The sequence below is a fragment of the Falco rusticolus genome, chromosome 1 (assembly GCF_015220075.1).
Source record: "Falco rusticolus isolate bFalRus1 chromosome 1, bFalRus1.pri, whole genome shotgun sequence".
Classification (NCBI taxonomy): Eukaryota; Metazoa; Chordata; class Aves; order Falconiformes; family Falconidae; genus Falco; species Falco rusticolus.
The window spans coordinates 4,118,483-4,132,630 of NC_051187.1; the positions used below are offsets into that span (position 1 = coordinate 4,118,483).

Sequence of the window (14,148 nt, forward strand, 5' to 3'; positions counted from 1 at the left end):
GAGTCACACAAGCATTCCTTCATTTTCCACAGTCAGAACTCAAACTTAACTAAACTTGGAAATTTATTTTTATACTCGGATGATGTTGACCCGTTACTTCTGTAATGGAAACATCTGGCAGTTCATCTTCTATATTGTTTCAGAGTGTCTTAATTTGTTGCATGAGATTTCATTCTTTAAAGTTTGAGAGAGAGCGATGTATCTGGTGTCATCTTGCTGTACTAGCTCAATGATTGATTTATTTTTCTTCTGGAACCATTTGGCAAACTCTATTATGCATTGAGATGTTTCTTAAAGGTAGCTTTTCTTTTTGGTAACTCCCCCACCCCCATTTCAGTGCATTAAAGTTTTAATGATGGCGTTTTCAGATTCAGCAGGATCTGTCTTTGGGTATCTGCTTGCCTTGGCAGGTTTGGGTTTGGTTTTTCCCCCCACTTCCCATTAGACTTATTTCCTGTATTTATGGGATTATTGGAGGGAGTAGCATGGGAGTAGCAACAGAGGACCATTTCCTCTTAATTGTAACATCCAAGATGACTGGAACTTTATCTCTTAATTTTCTTAAATGAGTTTTTGGGGAAAGCTGTTATTCACGGAATTTGATCACGAAATTATTAATATGTAGTTTAAAATTCCAGAGTACTGATTGTATCGCTCTTCAGTGTCAGATCACAAATACATAGTATAGGTTGCTTCTTATTAAAGTCTGCATATGGAATTGCTGTTGTGGACAGTTTCATTTTCCTTTGGATTTTCTCTGTGAATCCTGCCAACCACTCCTGTGTGTAGAATTGATAATTATGAAAGCTAGTTGTTGACCAGAATCTTAGTATGCTTACCAGAGGACTTAAAAACAGTTTTCATCTCTGTTCTTGGTTTTAAACCAAGGTGATGGTTTTATGATTAGTTTATGAAATTGTCTGAACTTGTTGTTTTGGTTTTTGTTTTTTTTTAAAGGAAAGTAGGTTTAATGAGTGCATCCTAATACTTCAACAAATAGCTGCAAAATAGTTGCATGTAGCTAGATACTTTTTCATTGCTTTGATAGAAGATTGAAATATTTCATCTGTCTTGCAATGTCATGTACAGAAACTTCCATTTGTTTTTTCCTTCTGCTTGGCATCAAGGATAGTGGAATTAAAGGGAAGAAAGTGTAGCGTCTCATCTGAATTAGCATCTGAGACTGAATTAATTATGCTCAGTGTCATTGTTTAGGTAGTGAAACAGCTCTTCAGATTAGCTTTTTGTGTTAGGCTTTGTTCTTCCATAATTCTACTGTCTTCTCATTCTGTCAGTTGCTGTCCTGTTTTATTGAAGCATGAGAGTGGGTTGGGTTTTTTTGTTTGTTTTAAAAAGTAGAGAGTTCCTCAAACATTTTCGTTAGATGTGGCTTTTAACTTTTGTTTCTGGCTTGGAGGTATCCAGGAGAAATAGTCTAGTTAGAAAGCAGTGGACAAAGTAATTTAGGTTCTCTTTAGTATTTTAATTTGGTTGAAATTGATGTCCTGAGATGAAATGATCTTTCCTCTATACTATGGCTGGATAGGAGAATAGCTTGCAATATTTTAATAAAAAAACAAGATAGCTGTTGTTTGAAGCTTGATGCTTCAAGTTTAAAGTTAAAATTCCAAGATGGGACAACAAAACTAGTAATGCTGGATAAATATGAGAAAAAAAATCTGAATTCATATTTTGGCTGAGCGAAATGTCTTTAAATAATCTAAACAATTAAAATTCTGGACGTCATTTTGAAGATCCAGTAGATGTATGTTATATGGGAAATGCAACTGCTCTGAGTGTGTAAAGGAAAACTTCACAGGTCTTGTGTATTTCATTTTCATACTGTTAATTCAAGTTTATTAGCTGAATTATCACATTATGTAACTGTGAAGATGTGAATCCTTGATATGCAATAGTTTAGACAGGTTGACGCAGTCGTTGGTGATGTTTAATCATGTTGACCTGTGAATGGCAGAATTCTTATTGTTGTTTTTTATTCCAGGTAGGAGAAGACAAAGAGTGCATCGTCCTCGTTCTCCAATATTGGAAGAAAAAGATATCCCACCCTTGGAGTTTCCTAAATCCTCAGAGGACTTGATGGTGCCTAGTGAGCATATAATGAATGTTATTGCCATCTATGAGGTACTAAGGAACTTTGGCACTGTTTTACGCCTCTCTCCTTTTCGTTTTGAGGACTTCTGTGCCGCTCTGGTAAGTCAAGAGCAGTGCACACTTATGGCAGAGATGCATATAGTGCTTTTAAAAGCAGTTTTACGTGAAGAAGACACTTCAAATACTACCTTTGGACCTGCTGACCTCAAAGATAGCGTTAATTCCACTTTGTATTTCATAGATGGAATGACGTGGCCAGAGGTTCTGCGGGTATATTGTGAGAGTGACAAGGAATACCATCATGTTCTTCCTTACCAAGAGACTGAGGACTATCCTTATGGACCAGTAGAGAATAAAATCAAAGTTCTGCAGTTCTTAGTGGATCAGTTTCTTACAACAAACATTGCACGTGAAGAGTTAATGTCAGAAGGTGTTATTCAGTATGATGATCATTGTAGGGTGTGTCACAAACTTGGGGATTTGCTTTGCTGTGAAACGTGTTCAGCTGTGTACCATTTGGAGTGTGTGAAACCACCTCTTGAAGAGGTACCAGAAGATGAATGGCAGTGTGAGGTCTGTGTAGCACATAAGGTGCCTGGAGTAACTGACTGTGTTGCTGAAATCCAAAAAAATAAACCATACATTCGACATGAACCTATTGGATATGACAGGCATAGACGAAAATACTGGTTCCTGAACAGAAGAATCATTATGTGAGTAAACTAATAATTTAGTTTTTTCTGAACAATGATACAGTATTGAATGTATTTTAAATACATCCTGTAAGTTGCTGCTGCAGTCTTACAATTGTTCTTTCTTTAGATAAGACAATTGCTTGCTGTTTGGTAAGTAGATTTTTAAAGACCAAGTATCGAATCCATCAATTTTCTCCAAAATAAATGTAATTTGTATATAGAAAGGGGAAAAAACCAGGGCCTCTGCTTTAATATTATCGTGCGTAAAACACATGAGTGTGAGGAATAGAGTGAATTTTAATGAGAACTCTCCACTTTCTTATGAAAGTTACTGAAAAGTAGTTTTAACTCTTTGTGACGTGGTATATAGGACACTAGTTTTGGTGTACTATCACCTGCTTAGTATTTGGCTGTTAGATACTGGTACTGGTTTGATGGTCTGCCTTTCAAGCTAATGCTTTCTGAGGCATTCAGAGGTGTTTATCATATCTGTTAATTAGAAATGCAAAAAATGTATGCGAACACTTCTGTAGGTGTAAACAAAGTCAAAATAGCAAGGAATGCCTGTCTTCAAGCGATCTACTTTGTATGTTTAACACAATTTCCTGTTACTGGTTTGTCTTGAGATACTAACGTATCTCAAAACATTAATAATAATCAAACCCTTGTTCGTGGGGCATTGTGACCTGGTTTTCTACTGAGAAGTTGAATCTGAAATTACAAAAATGCTTCTAAGTTTTTCACAGGAAAATAGCTAAAGACTGTTTTTTCTTATAAAACACTATTCTTATGTAATTGTCCTATGATGGAGGAGAAATAGTATTTAGGTGAAATCAATGCTATTGTCAATTCAGGAAAAATAAAGAGATTTTACTCGATTTCTTGAAACACAATTTTCCATTTAGTATTGTGGAGAAAATAAGCCGCAGCTGGGTGCCTTAACAGAATTTCATGCAAAGAGATTACAGTGAATGTTAAGACATTAGCCAGTGTCTTTAAAAAGGACTGTGAGGACTGTTGATGTTGTTACATCTTGTGGACAAGACACTTCTAAGGACTTCTTAGTCTTTTAAAATACAGTGCACTTTCTCTAATGTATTATTAGCTGATGCTCTTAAGTATTAATTATCGTTGCTGTCAGTTTCCTGTGTTCTTTCACACTTGTGAAAAGTGTCCATGTTTGATTTTTAGTTTCTCTGGGTTATGAATACCACAGTAGTGTCAAGTAACTTTTTAAAAGATGCAGGGAGTCTTTGATACTCTTACGTCTTTTTTTGTTTTTTTTTAAATATACTCTGTTTATACTCAATCACATGCTCTACAGTATGTGGTATATCATTTAGACGGTTCAGCAGGTTGTGATGGTCAGCCCAAAGCTGTTGATAGCCTAATTCTTCCATAGCCTTATACATAATTTTCTACCTTCCATTTCCAGAAAACGTGTTGAAATTTTGATTTTCCACAAAAAGCTTGGTTGTGAAGGAAATGTAATTGATACTCTTTTTGCTGTAATTACCTGTGCTTTAATAGCTTACAGATAGTCTTCTCTGTGCATGGTTTTCATATCTTTCCTTTCAAACTCTTGAGGAAAAGGTTGTTCTAAAGATCTGTTTGTCTCGCTGCTATCCTGTACTGGCAGAACGATTATATTCTGCTTGCCATTAGAGGTGTGGGAATTAACATTAAAAAATCCTGAGTCACTCACTCAGGAGGTGATTTTTAAGATAAATAGGCTAATATGCAGGCAGTTTTGACTAAACTTTATCTATGGAACAATGTGGGGGTTTTTTCACCAGTGAAAGTGGAATATTTGATGTTCAGAAGGTTTTGATACAGGCAGTACTTCAACATGTTTTAAACTAAAACAGGCGCTTCTTGATCCTTTGAAATCCACGTGTGTGACAGTTCTTTCTAGCACCTCAGTAGTGATGTGTTAACTACACTAGAAAATACATCTTCAAAGGTTAAATGTATTGATTATTTTTTTAAACAACTGTCAGCAAATCGTTTCATTCATAAAACTTGATTTATGAATGTGAGTTTTGTATCTTAATTGCGATTTCTTTAAAGAAAAAATACATCAGTATTCCGTTTCAAATCAAAACTGTAAACAATATAGCAAAAGAAAAAATTTTATTAGGTTTTCCATTTCACTGACTTTTTTTTGTGAGTGATTAAAATATTTCAGAATGTAAATAGAAAAGTATTTTTACATTTAAAGACAAGAAGAAAAGCAGTTCCTCTATTGTTTCCCGACTTTCTTTAATATTCTTATGTGGATCATTAGGTTGAAAGATTCTTTCTCTGCTAGTCCCTATCCTTCCTGTTGCCGTTAGATATCATACCTTCTGCCAGTGTAAATGTACCAGCGTGTGCTTCCAAAACAAGTCTCTTCTGAAGTATGTGGTTTAGATTAAAATATTTTTCAAATCCTCCTGATGGAATCGGAAGAAAAAACAGATAGACGGTTGTTCGGGTGGATGTGCAGCAGCAGTACTCCGTAACGGTGCAGCGTGGGATGTACAGAATCAACCAGTTCCGCTAGACTTTTCACAGAACTTTGCATAAGTTTAACTATGTCATAATGTGCCTTAAAACTTTATGCTAAAGCCACTTCATAGGGGGGAAAGTATGTACTACATAAGTAAATTCCAGGGAAATACAACTTTAATAATTCACATAAATATTAAACTCTGTACTTACAGGTTTTAATGTCCTTTAGATTCAGTAAGCATGCTGTATTGCAAAACCAACCATTTCGCATATATACTGAACAAGATTAAAACACACCTGATATCTTGGATAACTTAAAGGATAACTGCCAAATGCTAAAAACTGAGATTCATGAAATGATATTATCATATCAACTTTATTAAAATGAACAGAATGTATTCACCAACGCCATGTGATCAGATATATCAGAGGAAACTAATATATCTAAAAATAATCTGCACAAGCACCGATTTGAAACCTTGCCCAGGGGGATTAGAGAACTGAAATCCTAAATTCTTGCAGGTTTTTTTTTGTTTGTTTTTCAAAGGAGTTTTTAGGGCTTTTTACTTCTCCTCCTTTCTTCTCCCCTTTCCCCTTATAAATGTTACAAATGCATCATACCACTGGTTTTAGCATCTTCTAAAGGTTTTTGTAGACTCTTTGCTTACTGATACTTCTATTTCCATGCTTCTCACTGGCTTTGGATAATAAGCCTCATTTAAAACCACCATTGTGGTTTTGCTGCTTTTCCACCTCTTCTGTTTTACAAAGATGGAGAAGTGGACACTGTGGAGGTCTTCTCTTGTACATCCCCATGAGCAAATATCAACAAGATTTAAAAAAAAAAAAAAAAAAAAGCAAGAGAGAAGTAATTCCTGAGGGTTTGTTTCAAGCTGTTAACAAATTTAGGATGATGTGTCTGAGTTAATTGCATTTGTTTTGCTTGTGAAGGTTATTTCTGCAAGTTAACAAGTCAGAAAAGTTAGGACTTCGGCTTGTATTCTCCTAGTAAACGGCTGCACTGTTTTAACAAGTTATCTTCGTAGAAATACTGAGATGCTTTGGATTTGTCAAACATCTATGAAAGGAGATAATGAAACATTGTTTGGTTTTCATTTTCATAGCAGAAATAAAACAATGTTATTCCTGAGTTGTATGTATCTTCCTCAATAGTCAAAAACAGTTTCAGCTTTTTTTCTGCGAGATTTGTCATGCTGTTTGTGTTCTTAGTTGGGTCCTCCTCTATTTTCTGTACTTAAAAAGGTTTTGGATCTTCATTTGAATAGATTAAAAATGTACTGACGTTTTCAGTTTCTAATTTTATCGCGCCACGGAATTTAGGAAGGGGTATATCTACTTCATTATTACTTTATCTGAAAGTTTTTAGCATCTTCTGTGTTGTCATTTTATCAGTCATAAAACTTGCCTCTAAAGCCTGCCAGTGAATAGTTCCTGGCAGCAAAGGCGACTGAAAGAGGTAGGAAATACTCATGTGATTTTCTCCCTTGCTTGGCCTCACTTAATGTATGTGACTCAAGCCAGTCCCCTGGAGGCTAGACCTGTCCAGCACCGCGCTGGCAAATCTGGCCAGCTTATCAGAGAAAAACAATGGGAATCAATCCTTGTGTAGACTTGCATCTTCCTATCCTCTTTTATGATAGCCCCTCTGATTCCTTCAAAGGGTAGAAGTAGTGCTCCTTTAGCCAATGCAAGAAGGTGTTCAGGGAAAGTTAGCTTTAATTTTTAATTGTTAATTTAAATCTTAAGTAACTTTGCCAAAATGGACTGCCTAGAACAATTTCTGCTGTAGTTCTTTGACTGTTGGTGAGCTGGTAATGACCTCTTCTAGGCTTCCAGTGGCATACACCTGAATCTTGAAAAGCAGTTTGACTGAAGATGAGTTTCATGTAAGCATACATAATGGCAGGCTCCTGCCACTTCATTTTCCATCTGTGCCTTTGTCAAGAGAAAACTCTTTAATTCCTGAAATTCTGTTACCAAAGTTGTGATAGCCTTGAATTCAAGAGGAATTCTATGCTCGAAACTCTACATAATTGAGTGGAAGGGAAATAAAATACTCTTGGATAACCTCATCTGTTTCCAGAATATCATCCGAGCAGTTCTTTAATGGGTAGGACTCAAATCGTACATGGAAAGATTAGCTCTAGGTGCCTTCTGCAGAGTACTGTCTTTGTAGTCCAGTGTCTTGAATCTTTGTGGAGTGCCTCTTGGTTTTATTGGCCTGTAATATAGCATACCTGAACTGTACTGAAGGCTTTTTCTTGAGTTATAAGGGGAAATTGAAGATAACAGCTAATTGCTTTTCAGTCCAGTGCAATCTTGCAACACTAGAATAGAAAGAACTGGTGGGAAGGGAACAGGCAGACGCTTCTTGGGATTTTCAGTTGATGTACATACACATCCTGGATGCATTAGCACAGCTGTAGCAGTTTCAGATTTGCTAAATGGGAGGAGAAAGTAGAAAAAGAAGAAAACACCTGGACGATCACCGTCAAAATTTAAGCAAGATGTACAAGCCTCTGTGCTTGAGCTGCTTGCCTGGCAAAGGCATGCTGGCGCAGTCTTACTTCATGGAACGATGAGACTATATAAAGCATTCCTGTTGTTGCATATCTAGGTAATATAAGAAGACGTATAAATAGCATATCTATCTAGCAAAAAATCATGTAATGATGTAGGGGTTCAAAACGAAAAATTAAATTTCACTTTTTGGGGAGTTAAGAAATAATTAAAGTATAAACTTAGTGACAGCATTATATTCTGCAGTCATGTTTGTAAGGAGCAGGGCAGCCTTACAATTGCTGCTCTGCCAGTGTCTGGCTCTTGCCACTTCCATTGGACATTTGCCAGGGAAAACTCAGAAGGCATACTTTCCCTGTCCTTTTTAGTTAAGCATTTTGTTTCATCCTTTTCTTTCCTCTTGCTGTATGAAGCTGTATTGTTGCATTTTCATCTCCATCTTAGTTTTGGGGTGTTTATCTTCCTTTTCTGTGGCTGTTGTTCACAAAGAAGACTAAAGATGCTGCCATTCCTGTTGGTAAATAACTTTCTTGGTTTACAGGAAACATGGTTTAAACAATACATTTTCTGTAACGTGGGAGTCTACATGCGCAGAGTAATTCATAGAATCGAATGATTGTCCATGTTCAGCTGTTACTTTTTCATGTGTAGTATGTGAGCAGTCTTACTGAAATTTGTTGTTTTCTGAGAAAATGTCAATTTAACCATACTAACCTGTTAAAACTAGTGGAAAGTTCCTGGTAGCCTAGATAAGTAAATGGTTAAAGTAGAATTAGTTGCTTTTCATGAGCAAAGACCTTGGAGAGAAATGATACTATTTCTTTGCAGTGCACCAGGCTTTATTATCAAAACCAGAAGTCTGTTCTGTAGTAATGGTTGTGACAAGTTAGTAGTTGAATTTGATTAATATTGCCACTATTAACTTCATAACCACTTTATTGTAGTTGTATTCTGCTTGAGTTGCAAGTACAACAGTCATTTCATAACAACAGAGTGGAAAAGAGACAAGGGTCGAGTTGCCTCACAGTTGTTGGGCTTTCTGAATACCTGAGGCTACTTTTTACTTTTGAATGTATAAACAAAATATATAAATATTTTGGTTTTGAATATATAAACCACATGGAGGCAGGCAGTAGAGAGGAGCGCACAACAAACATTACCAGGGTAGATCTTTCAAACTACAGTCAGCTTTCCATTCCTGTTGAGTTTGGTTTAGGATTATTAGTGACCCATCGGTATGTAATGCTTTCACAGGCAGCGCAAGTGCAGCAGTAGTTTAGCTTCTCTTCCACCCATGAAGGCCAGGCTGATAAATCATTGTGTCACCCCATACAGTGTTCACGGTATTGGGAGTGCTGGGGTGTGTCGCAGAAATGAGTGGTCCTGCCCGCAGCCGGCCTGGATCTGGCTGCTGCTGCTGAACAGGACCGAACAAGCCAAGCTGAAATGGAGCAGCCTTCTGCAGGACTGCTTGGCACATCCTCCTTAAGCTCTCCAGCTCTCTGGGAGAGCCCCTTGCCCGAGATACTTAGGGAGCTCGCTTGGGTCTGGTGGCCCTGTTGAGATGCTTTTGACACTGTGGTCCTCCAGTAGTTTTGTCTAGGTTTGTAGTTTTGTGGAGTACCCCAGATAAAAAAGTGTGGAAATCTCTTGATCTCTACAGAGGATCGTATTATGGTTCTTTTGTCCCCTTACTGGTGCTCTCACAGGCTAATGCCTTAGAAATGTTAATATAAGATATGTTATGTGACATTCTACATGTTGAATTTCCTACCTTGGCTTTTGCTTGAATATGCAGTCAGAAACCCTTTATGGATTCTGGAGCCATCCCTTCTTACATTGCAAATTGTTTGAGACTTAGTAGTAGATTAGTGGTTGCAGTAGAATTAAATATAATGAGAGTAGACCTTGTTGCCAGGTTGGACAAACCAGTTTTAAGGAGACTCTTCAAAAGCTTTCCTGAGGAAGCTGTCATGCAAACTTCTGAGGGGATGAACGAAGGGAGGGAATGAGAAAGAAGTGATTTGGGTACTAAGCTGGGTGCCTCTGAGTGTCCTCGTGTGGCTTGTTTACTGACACTCGGGTGTTGTCATTCAATAGCTTTCTGCAAAAAGTAGGCTGATACTAATTTTTGTCATTTTTCCAGGTATTTTAAAATTAATACTGTTTAAATACTTTTACAGAGAGGAAGATTCAGAAAGTGAGAAGGATAAGAAAATCTGGTACTATAGCACAAAGATACAGCTGGCAGAGTTAATTGAATGCCTCGACAAAGATTACTGGGAAGCTGACCTATGCAAAACTCTGGAAGAAATGCGCGAAGAAATTCATCGGCATATGGATGTGACAGAAGACCTTACTAATAAAGCAAGGGGCAACAACAAGTCTTTCCTTTCTGCAGCAAATGGTAAGAATATTTTTGTTTAATGGGAATACATATTGCACTTCAAATCAAGTGCTGCTTTATATTTATTTTATTATAAGAAGTTTATAGAAGTTGGTGGGGCAGCGTCATGCAGGTGTACCAGCATGGCTGTGGCGTACTGACTTCTGGCAGGGCTATGTATCGTGTATTTCAGGATGTCCTGAATGATGTGGATTCTTGATATGCTTAGGGTGTCCCAGATCGTGATTGTTCCAGGTGTTGAAGTGGAGCTGTATGAACTGTTAAATGCTTCTTGATGTACTATCTTTTTATATATTTATTTATATTTAAAAACATTTTACAGTCTACTGGGAGTTGGAATAGCAAAAATACTAGAGCTCCAGTATTGGCTGCACTATCATGGAAAGCGTGGAAGAGTGCATATCTCCATTTCAGTTCCCCACCAACTTTATGTACCTTGGAGCAATAAATAGGAATATCAATCTGTGAAGGTTTGAACTTTGGTTCTAGGGAAGACAGGAACACTAGATACTCAAGTTTAAAAATGGGTTGAAGTCATCACTATATAAATGCGTAACTCTGAGAAATCAATAATTAAATCTTTGGAATTGTTTCTCCTTACCACTTTTTCCCCACTTAGAATTTGGATGTTATCTTTTATCTCTTTGAAAAGAAGCAGTATTTGTCATGTTATTTCAGCTCTGTGGGTGGTGGTTTGTTTATTGATGACAACATACGTTCTATTGTAGATGAAATTTTGGACATTATCAGAGCAAGAAAAGGAGAAATAGTGGAAGATAAAAACACAGCAGATGATGATGCAGAAAAGGCCAAAAGTGATGTTGATAATGACCAGACAGATGCTGAGAGAGGCAAGGAAGAATCTGGAGACCAAGATAAAATTGATGAAACACCCACCGAGCAAGACGCAGAAAAAGTAAAAACAGAAGGTAAAGAAACTGACTGTTCTTTAACAACTTCATTTAAGTGAAGTAAATCTTTAAGTTATTCACATGTAAGTGTTGATGTGAGGGTTTGGGGGTTTTTTATGATCCTCTTAAGTTATTTTTGAAGTAATAGGTAATATTTATCAGTTCCTTTGTGATTGTATATTGTAATTGTTTTTCTTGTTAAGTAATTTCACCAATTTTTCCTACTTTTCAAGCTAAATACAGCTAGCTTGTAGATACCTTGGCTTGAAGTACAGGTGGCACTTACAGGCTGTGATCAACATGTTTGTAGTAAGCAATATTGCATCATTTTTAACATTGTTTTCCTCATCAGAATTAGTTTCTTGATTCTGAGACAGTAATACCACATAGCAAAAAAGAGGGGGGGTGGGAAACAGGAGAGCAAACAGCTTGATGTTTTTCAGCGTTATCAAACAAAGCTGCTGAAGTTGCTTTCTATGGATGATGCCACATGACATCCCAAGACATACTAAAGAATATCCCTAAAGTTTTGTTGTGCGTTTTACTATAGAGGCAACAGTCGTTGGGGATAAAAGTAACTCTGTGACATCAAGCACTGATGACAACAACACAAATCCTTCTGCAGGAGAGACTAGTTGCTCTGAAGGGAAGAACGCAATGGGGTGTCAGTCAGAAACCCTTGATAGCAACAACGTGGCAGAGAAGAAGGTGGCATCAGAGCTCCCTCAGGAACTCTCAGGTACAGAAGGCACTGTTACCAATGCCTCTGTAATTTGGGGAATCTGTTCAGTTTTTCTATCTGGTTTGTTCACTAAAACCATTCACAGCGTATATCACTCATGCTGTTTGCTTGCAGTGCCATCCTTTACTGCTACGTTGTCATTAACATTTCAAAGTTAATTTTCTTGCAACTAGTGCTTGAAATTTGTGGTCCTCCGTGACATTAGCATTTGTTTCCATGCCTTCCAAAGACGACTATGGCTAAGCTTTTTATGTTCTATTTTCTGTATATTTTATTTCTCCATAGTGATCCATAATGACTGTTAGCATCCTATCAAAATTTATTTCAAATTCTAATTTGCTGCTGGCTTGTTAATTATTTTAACCTCTCATTTACTGTATAAATTACTAACAAACAAAGCATTTTCATTCACATGAGTAAACCATTGCACCAAAATCTCAAGATTAAAATTGTCATGCTAGGAATTTTAAACAGAGTTCAGAATTATAAGCACAGAGGCTCTTGTATTTTAACATGTTTTGTTCTGCCATGTCAGTGATTCAAAAATAGTAATATACACAATTCAATTTAAAAAAAAACCAGCAAACTTTCAATTTAGGAATAAATGCGACTTGACTAGGTGTTAACAAATTATCAGTGTGCTGTTTTGGAATTATATTCTGTTATGTTTAGAATTATATTCTATTGCAGGCTTTACTGTGTAACCACACGTTATTCTAAACATCTGATTACTGTTAAAATGATCACAGTTTTATTTTCAGTCCTTAAAAATACTCTAATCTGTGATGTAGCCATACTCAGTGTGTTATGTTTTAAAAAGTGGTAGTAAACATTTTCTCTTCTATGGAAGTAGTTCTCCCTTCAGATACAGATTGCAATTCTTGAACTTGCAAATGTGAATGCATCCAAACCTTATAATTTTGTAATAGGAGCAGGAAATGGAAGTAAAAATTAATCCATAATCTGGAAGCCTCATAATACACTTTTTTAATATGGGAAATGTCCTAATGTGTAGGATAAAAGCCATACATTTTAGATATTTGACCAAACATTTTTACCTGTTCTTTTTTTTTTTTTTTAATTCCATTTTAACGTTAAAGTAACTGTACAGAGATTTAATGGAAAAGATACATATCCTAAACTTTGTTCCAGACACATTTATGGGTTCGTATTATACTTTAAAGATTTGCTTATATATTTATCATTATTTCTTTATTATACTTTCACAGGTACCTTTCTCCTTCAAAGCTCCTAGCTTGTTTTTAAATCAGTGGGCTTTTTTTTCTTGGAAAATATGTGTGTGTGGAGAGAGTTCCTCCTCATGTCTAGTTGGCTATATTCATAGTGGTGCTTGTGTTCCTGTTGCGGAACTGCAGTTTGAGACCTTCATTTCAGAGGGCAGGAGAGAAACTGAACCGGTATCAGAGAGGCAGCTACTCCCAAAGAGGGGGAAAATACAAATAAAATGCAAAGCTAGATGATAATGTCTGCATCATCCTTGTTAAATGTGATTTGGGTATTAGTCTTCTATTAAGAGTCTAGTTTGGGTGCTTCCACTCTTCTCCAAACAGCAGGCACCACAAATGGTTCCACTTTTCCTCTTGGTACAAAGGAAAGTAGATCAAACAATGGTGGTCACCCAGCTGGCAAAGCCAGAAATCTTTATGCATTCAGCTTAGGGTGTCTTTTAAGAATCCCAGAGTATTTGTCTAATAGTCTTTCTGCTAGGAGTGAATATTTCACAGAAAGGAGGCGTTGTTCTGTCACCTTTCTTAATAACAACAGAATTCCTGATGTGTTTGAAGAATTCTGGAAACAGAAAAATACAGGGTTTTTTTAAGCGGCTAAGCTGTATCTCCTACACAATATCAAGACAACATTGCTGTCTGGAGGGATGATGGCTTGTTCTTACTGGGAAGCTGGAGTGATTTTTATTTCTAGGTAGCTGCAATTCACTGATGCTTCAGTGAAAAGGTCATACTCTGGCAGTATGCCCTAGCAACAAGTGAGGTGGCAGTAACATCCACAGCTGTCAAGACAGACAGTAACAAGGACAACTGAGGACCAAGAACCCATTTGTCTTACTGAGCTTGAAGCAACATCTAGACCTATCACACTGTAAGGAAGGCTGATACTTTCAGTTTGCAGAGGAGTTTAGATACAGAGTAGTGCCAATTGGACTGAAATCTGTGGGATTCCTCAGAATTAATGTACTGAGGAAGAGATAATCAAAGACTCAGTGGAAAA

General features: G+C 36.8%; 1 protein-coding gene across 15 annotated transcripts in view; it reads left to right on the forward strand.

The window, feature by feature from the left end:
• The window catches only part of BPTF (bromodomain PHD finger transcription factor), a 56,566-nt gene that overhangs the window by 11,011 nt on the left and 31,407 nt on the right, over positions 1-14,148 (forward strand). For 12 of the 15 annotated variants that reach the window (XM_037405309.1, XM_037405375.1, XM_037405300.1 and 9 more), the window contains exons 2-5: positions 2,003-2,825; positions 10,025-10,248; positions 10,977-11,177; positions 11,710-11,898. In XM_037405309.1, coding sequence (XP_037261206.1) covers positions 2,003-2,825; positions 10,025-10,248; positions 10,977-11,177; positions 11,710-11,898 — 1,437 coding nt within the window. Of the gene's footprint in view, positions 1-2,002; positions 2,826-10,024; positions 10,249-10,976; positions 11,178-11,709; positions 11,899-14,148 lie in introns of those variants that run through there. The other 3 variants (XM_037405428.1, XM_037405338.1, XM_037405381.1) reach the window with 3 other exon arrangements.